Source organism: Rhinopithecus bieti, unplaced genomic scaffold, assembly GCF_001698545.2.
Source record: "Rhinopithecus bieti isolate Rb0 unplaced genomic scaffold, ASM169854v2 scaffold_3856, whole genome shotgun sequence".
NCBI classification, from domain to species: domain Eukaryota; kingdom Metazoa; phylum Chordata; class Mammalia; order Primates; family Cercopithecidae; genus Rhinopithecus; species Rhinopithecus bieti.
Window position 1 is genome coordinate 3559122 of NW_016804410.1, and position 7897 is coordinate 3567018.

Below are 7897 nucleotides of genomic sequence, written 5' to 3' on the forward strand. Positions count from 1 at the left end.
CCGGCCACTGCACTCCAGCCTGGGCGATAGAGCAAGACTCGGTCTCAAAAAAAAAAAAAAAAAAGAAAAGAAATTGCTTCTTCCTCAAGGAAGTCTGACTTGAATTCCAGGTGGGAAAAAAAAAAAAAAAAAAAAGGCAGCAAAGACCAGAGGCAGGAATGAATATAAAATTCTGAGTAACTAAAAGAAGGCTAGAGTGACTGGAACACAGAGATGGGGAGGGGAGGGAAGGTGGTAAAAAGAAACAAGGGATGGGAGTGATCCAAGACTAAAACTAGAAGTAATACCGGCTCAGGTAGCCCAGAATGTTGTAAGCCACATTAAGGATTTTGACAGTTTTGCGAAGAGCAGTGGGAGATTATTAAACAGTTTCAATCAAGAGCCAAGCAAGCTAAACTTTTCTGATGTTCTTAATAAGGTAAACTAAAATAAAACTAACAGATTGACCTTGATCTCAGTGTGCTTAGTTATGGGAGAGTTAATGTTAGATGATTTACCAAACAAGGAAAGCACGTTTTGCTTAAATGACAGTTAGCAAACATTAATTTCAGGATATGGTTAATACAAGCATGTATAATCAGAATTGTGATTTACATTTAAGCATACTGAACTAGCCATTACTTAGAAATTTCTCATAAAAATACCACTATACTATGCTTGATTGCACTTGTAGAAAACAAACCCTTGAATTTTCACTTTAGGCTTAGAGAACAATCACCATTTTTGCAAATCCTTTGCCAAATGAAAATGAAAACTTCTAAGATGAATTTCTTTCTGCAGGGTAGAGATTACACTCACGTAAAGATTTAGCTGACAACTACCAAAAAAGAATTGGGGGAATAAATGGGAGAAACAGCTGTCCAGGAAGTTATCAGTTGCCAGGTTTGCTTGTAATGCACAGAAATTCCCAGGAAGTCAAAGGGTGCTCATTGGTGATTGCACGTCTTTTGAAATCGCATCAGAGGTCTCCATTTTCTGGCCTCTTCTCTTGAAAATGAATATATGTTTCCAGGCTCCCATAGGATGTATAATTTTGCACGATTGTTAGTAGCTATTGGCACCATTTATCTCTCTAGTCATCCACTGTTCCATGTTGTATAAGTCTGAATATGCTTTGCACACACACTTTAAAAGACAGTAGTTAAAGCGATCTCACTTTGATCGTCTTACTCCAGCAATACAATTTTTAGGGGTTTTGTTTTGTTTTGTTTTGAAACAATATGCACTTTTCCTATCATCATAATGAAATGGGAAATGTTCCCTTGTCCCCATCGCACACCCTATGTGGCTCACTTCTTCAGTGCCTCCCTGCTCAAACCTCTAGGGGAGCATACAGACAGGCAGGCTGTGGGGCTGCGACCCCACGGCAGTGTCTGGGGTGAACGTTTACAGCTGAAGCCCCAATGGGCATGTGTTACAGGGTGCTCTTTTAGTTTAGCCGTCTATAGGCAGCTTGTGTTAGTTCAGTTAGATCCCCTTCCTCATCACAAGGACAGAGGGCTTTCTGTATCCGGGTTCTTGCCTTGGTGCACCGGAAGAACTGGATCACATGGGGGCTTGGAGAATGAGTGGAAGGTTGTATTGAGTAGAAGTAGTTCTCAGCCCTTGAGGAGACCAGAAGGAGGAAGGCCTTCCCCTAGAGTTGGGCCACTCGCTGCCCGGCTCTCCTCTGACTGCCCCGGCCAAACTCCGCCTCATTCCGCAGGTCGCCGGTCGATGTCCTGTCGCGGGTGGATGTCCTGTCGCGGGTGGATGGCCTGCCGCCGCGCCGGAGTCTATGGATGTGCTCTTCCGCAGACATGCTCTCGAATGACCAGACACATGACCAGCCACTTGTGTCTTCTTCTGCCGATGTGTTTCTCAAGACGTCCAGTCGCTTGTGTTTTTTCCTTGCTAGGGTCTCGAGTTTTTATGGGCGCAGGATGGGGTTGTGGTGGGCCAAGGTGGGCTTGGAAAATGCAACATTTGGGCAGGAAGGCGGGAGTGCCTGTCCTCACCTAGGTCGTGGGGATAGAGCCCTAGCCAGGGACCACGCCCTTCTGTACCCAGCACTTTCCTTCCCCTCTTCCGTATCATTCAAAGGGATCACGCTCTTCCCTTCCCAGCACTCCTGTATCAATAATATGCAAGATTTTAAAGATGCAGTGCAAAATAAGAAAAACATCTGGAAGGTGTGGAATCGTAAAACCAGTCTGCATTGTCTTTCTTAAAGACTGAAATTGTACAATATTTATTTTCATTCAACAAACACTTATCTATCACTTGTACGGAGGATTTGTCAGCCTTTGTTCAAAGATGCTGTACAAATACTAACATGTCAAATATTATGTAGAACATTCTGTTTCTTTTTTTTATTTATTTATTTTGAGACAGAGTCTCACTGTGTTGCCCAGGAGGCTGGAGTGCAGTGGCGCTATCTCAGCTCACTGCAAGATCTGCCTCCCAGGTTCAAGCGATCTCCTACCTCAGCCTCCCAAGTAGCGCCCACCACCTCTCCTAGCTAATTTTTGTATTTTTAGTAGAGACAGGGTTTCACCATGTTGCCCAGGATGGCCTCAACTACTAAAAATACAAAAATCAGCTGGGTGGTGGTGACGCATGTCTGTAATCCCAGCTACTCAGAAGGCTGAGGCAAGAGAATCGCTTGAGCCTGAGAGGTGGAGGTTGCAGTGAGCTGAGATGCACCACTGCACTCCAGCCTGGGCAACAGATTGAGACCCTGTCTCCAAAAAAAAACAAAAAAAAAAATTGGCAGATTAGCGACAGGGCACAGTGGCTCAGGCCTGTAATCCCAGAGCTCTGGGAAACCAAGCAGGAGGATCACTTGAGGTCAGGAGTACCAGCCTGGACAACACAGTGAGACCTCATCTCGAAAAAAAAAAATTGAAAAATAAGAAAATTAGCAGGGTGTAGTGGTGGGCACCTGTAATCCCAGCTACTATGGAGGCTGAGGCAGGAGGATTCCCTTGAGCCCAGGAGTTCAACATTGCAGTGAGCTATAATTGCACCACTGCACTGCAGCTTGAATGACAGAGCAAGACCCTATCTCTAAAACAAATTTACAAATTGTTTTAAAAAAACGTTTTAAATTGACAGATTAGAATCTAATCAGTTTCTTTCCAGAGCTACTTGAACATCTCAGGAGATTCTAAGGATGGAAAAGGAAGGAGTTTCAATTGCAGAGTTTCATTCCATGTCTTGTCAAACCGGGTCTAGATTTGCCATTTAGAGCTTCATTCTCTGATCCTGTGTTTTCAGAGAGGTTTCTCCATGTACATGAAACAATGAGCTGCATCCTTCCTGGGATTGGTAGGTGTTCTTTGGGCTTTATATGTGTGGCGTAACGACAGCACACAAACGCCAGGGGGCAATGCAGTTTCACCGAAGAATCGTAGGAAACTCGGGTCTGGCTTTGACTAAGAACATTGGCAGCATCCTGGGGCAAAGGTGAAATCCTTACTAAAAAGAGTTTCGCAAAGGAAAAAATATGTTTAAAAATCCTTTCTTTGAAAGCTTCCTGCATTGTCATCAAAATTGTCCTTCAGTATTTGTGCACAGCTGGAAGTTTCGTGATATTATTTGCAAAAGATTTACTTTTCATTTTTTCTTAATGCGGCTGCCTAGTCTTTCCTGGAAAGTTTCCTGGGTCTTTCTGCGTAGGAGGGATTATTCTAACCAACTCTGGGCTAGCCTGGATCACATTGTTAGGACTCTGTTGCGTCCCGTGCCTGACCGCGGGGCTCTCTTCCCCCGGTGCCCATTCAGTGCTTCCAGCTGCCTCTGCGGTTGGAGTCGGGCTCCCTTTAAGGTAATTCCAGTCCGGGCCTGTGTTTTGTTTCCAGCTCGGCAACCGCCAGGTGTCTGCCCTCCCTTAACCTCCAAGGATGAGAGATCAAAGGTGCCCCTACATCTGCCTCCTGCCCAGCTCTTTAATCTGTTACATGTTCAAAAGGGACAAATGCAGTATTGTGCACTCAGGGAGGGAGGACAAATCGGAGAAATGGAAATGGGCAGGGCCTCAGAATGTGTTAACTTACGTAAATGATATGGAATATGCCTGTCTACATATTAGCCCTGCTACGGTGGAGGTGTTTTCTTCTTGAAAAAGCAAGAATATTATGGAGAAATGGAAATCCTCTTTTCTCCAGCTGAAACCCTACTAAACCCATTTAATGAAATATTGTACACAGACCCATTTGGAGGTCATTATTAGGAGAAATATAACGAGGTAAAACAAAATGTTTTTTAAATTTATGAAATGGAAATTACAAGGGCACTTGTAGAGACCTGGGCTTATTTTATACACCGCAAAAATGATAAACTAATCTTTAAGTAGAGCAGATATTTTAAGGACTATTTCCAGCGGAGCATGTATTTTCCATATCCATAGAGCTAAGTAGGGGGATGCATTTTTAAACAGTAGGAATACAGATAAGGTATTGAGAAAATAATACTGAGAGCAATGGTTATGGAAGGTACAGAATTTACCTAAAGATCAGGACTCAGGAGGCAGCAATTACTTCTTCCATTTGCAGAGGAAGGGAGTGGGTGGGGGAAGAGCTCCTGATCCAGTAACAAATTGTTTCTAAACTTAAATTGAGAAGCAATTTAAACAGTTTGAGCATCCAGGGTTTTCTTTAGACTTTTAGGAGAGCTCTCTAATTTCCAACTAAAGATATAAATGTGAACAGGCACCGATTACTTTTTTCTCTACGCATTCCTGCGCCCACACACCCAGAGGCTCTCCTGTGCTTCCTCTTCCCCGGCGGTTACAAAAAGGAACTCCAGCAACTTCAGTTGTGCTTAGCTGCCTTCACAGACAATAGCAAAGCAGGACCAGTGGCCTCATATTAAGTCACACTGTCTTTCCCCAGTTACAATGGCTGAGAACCCAGATTTTCACAAGGTGCAAAGAAAAGAATATTGACATGGTTATTAAAAGCTATGGTGAGCAAGGAGTCTTTATCAGCTGCTTCAAATATTTCATTCACCTTCTTGACAAATATTTATTCCGCACTTACTATGTCCAGACATGGTGCTGAACTCGGGGAATTCACTGGTGATCAAAAGCAGTCTTACCCTTTGTTCTCATGCAGTTTACCATTTGGGGTGGAGACTAGCATCAATCAAATAATCACAGAGATAACTGCACTGAAACAAACAGTTCTTGTGGGAGAATCTACTGTAACAAAGTGACTAATCTAGAGGCTCAGGGAGAAGTTTCCTGAGAAAACCCTCATTAGCTAGGAGTCAAAGGATCAAGAAGGGTGAGGGACGGCACGTGCTAATTCTGCATTCAATATTCGTAGAACTGAAAGTGTGATGTGGCTGGAGTACCAAGAGCTAAGGGACAGGGCACATGTGTAGCCAGAAAATGTATGCACAGCTGACTATGTCTGTCATCTGTTGCTACATACCTTATTACCCCAATGTGGAGCAGCTGAAAAACAATCATTGTATTATACCTTATGATTTTGAATCAGGAATGTAGACAGGGTTCAGCTGGGCAATTCTTCTGTTTCACATTCAGCTAGAAGTTGGTGTAGTAGTCAGAGTTCTCCAGAGAAATAGTATATCCATATATGTGTGTGTGTGTGTATATATGTATACTGACCCATAATTATGTAGGCTGAGAATTCCCAAGATCTGCAGTCAGCAAGCAAGCTGGAAACCCTGGAGAGCCAATGGTATAGTTCCAGTCTGGGTCCAAAGACCTGAGAACCTGGAGAGCAATTATGTAAGTTCCAGTTCAAGTGGAAGTCCAAAGGGAGGAGAAGACTGATGTCCCAGCAGGGACAGAGAATTCTGTCTTACTTGGCCTTTTTGTTCTATTCAGGAATTCAACTGATTGGACAAGAACCACCCACCTTAGGGAGGGAAGTCTGCTTTACTCAATGAACTGGTCCAAATGTTAATCTCATCCAGAAACACCTTTACACACACTCTGAATAATGTTTGTTCAAATCTCTGGGCACCTCACGGCCCAGTTAAGTTGACGCACAAACTAACCATCACAGTTAGGCTGGTCTAGAGAGTCCAAGACGGCATTATTCACATGCCTGGCACCTTGATTTCAATGGCTGGGAGTGTGGGCTCCTGATCAGTAGCAATATGGTAACTGTTGACTAGAGCACCTGTAATTGGCAGCCTTGCGGCTTTAAGACTCCTTACATGTCAGTTCACGGCTTCCAGTTTAGATTGACCTTTCCTATCCAAGAGATAGGAAATCTTAAGGTCTTAAGGTCTGAGCCCAGATGCTGGCAGAGCATCATTTCCATCATATTCCTGGTGATGACCAAAGCAGTCCACAAGCCCACTCAGATCAAAGGGAATAACGAAGATGCCACCTCTCAATGGAAAGAGTTTCAAATAATTTGTGGCCATCATTAGTCATCCATGCTTCAGCCTCTGGACACAAATTATTCACATCCTCTGTAAGGCAGAATATACTCACCCCTTCTAAAGACTTCAAAAACCTCATCCCAAGCTCAAGTTTGAGATTCAGGTTCTTACCATCTAAATAAGGTTCAGTTGCTGATGGGGCCCATTTGATGCTGTTGTCTACTACAATTTCTCTCAATATGAAGACCTGTGAACTAAAAACAGAAGGTATCTGCCTCATATATGCCCAACATATACTGATAATACAGGGATGGGATAAGTGCTTGGGATACTCCCACTCAAAGAGCGGATAAACAGCTATATGCCAGGCATTACCATAGCAAGTGTGAAATTCACATGCTGCCAATTCCTTGGCTACAGGGCCCAGTGATAGTCTCTAGAATGATTCTCTGCAGCTCTTGGATCCACCCTCTAGACTCTTGTTGCACCTTCTGAGTTGTACCCTTTCCATAGGAAATAGCAGTTTCAGCTGAATAATCTTCTCAATCTATGTTTCACCCATAAAAGTCTGGGGGCTCTAAGGACTCTTTGCACTTTACCTCTGCCTGCTTTCTCCAAGCTGATTATGTGTCTACCAATACACTTCTCTTGTAATCTTTGTGGGCATCCTTTGAATCTTACTAGGTTTCATTCTGTTAAATGAACCACACATCCACAATTCTCTTCAAAACGGTCCCTTCTTTGGTCTGGGCTCAGAGTTGGGGTGTTGTGGGACAATACCCTTAGGATTCTTAAAAGCCTTTTTGTTTATTTTAGAAACTCTATGAGGTACAGGCATAGAAAAGTATTTTACAGCCACCCCTTAGGAATGTTAAAACAATTTTTGTTTTGTTTTGTTTTGTTTTACTCAACACATTCTAGCTCTTTATTGTCTCCAAATGTTGTTGGAAAACTGAACAGTTCTTTTTTGACTTGTCTTTCTCTACCTGCACCTTTTATTTGTGTAGCTTTTAAAAAAACTTTTAAAATGAAAATGGCACTTTAAGCATTCTGCCTAGAAATTTTCTTACTAAAATCCGTGGGTTCATTGAGTATATTTTCTATTTTCCACATTACTACAAGTGATAATGTTGGCAAATTCTCTGCCACTACCTTTTCTCCAAGCCCCAGTGACAATTTTCGGTGCTCCCAGGCTTCACCAACAGTCTCCTCAAGACCTTACAGCTGGCTGGGTGCAGTGGCTCACATCTGTAATCCTAGCACTTTGGGAGGCCGAAATGAGTGGATTGCCTGAGCTCAGGAGTTCAAGACCAGCCTGGGCAACATGGTGAAACCCCATCTCTTCTAAAATACAAAAAAAAATCAGCCAGGTGTGGTGGCGGGTGCCTGTAATCCCAGCTACGCGGGAGGCCGAGGCATGAGAATTGCTTGAACCCAGGAGGCGGAGGTTGCAGTGAGCCAAGACCGTGCCACTGTACTCCAGTCTGGGCAACAAAGTGAAACTCTGTCTCAAAAAAAAGGTATTACAGCTTCTTCTTTTTTTTTTTTTTTTTTT

The 7897-nt window shown here is 43.2% G+C and overlaps 1 protein-coding gene across 4 annotated transcripts in view; it reads left to right on the forward strand.

Annotated features, from left to right (window-relative positions):
• DLGAP1 (DLG associated protein 1) overlaps positions 1-7897 on the forward strand; it is an 830806-nt gene that overhangs the window by 816563 nt on the left and 6346 nt on the right. For 3 of the 4 annotated variants that reach the window (XM_017867930.1, XM_017867932.1, XM_017867931.1), the window contains one exon: positions 1706-2215. The exons of the other annotated variant lie outside the window; for it this stretch is intronic. In XM_017867930.1, the coding sequence (XP_017723419.1) occupies positions 1706-2001 (296 nt within the window). In that variant the 3' untranslated portion in view covers positions 2002-2215. Of the gene's footprint in view, positions 1-1705; positions 2216-7897 lie in introns of those variants that run through there. 4 annotated transcript variants of the gene reach the window in all.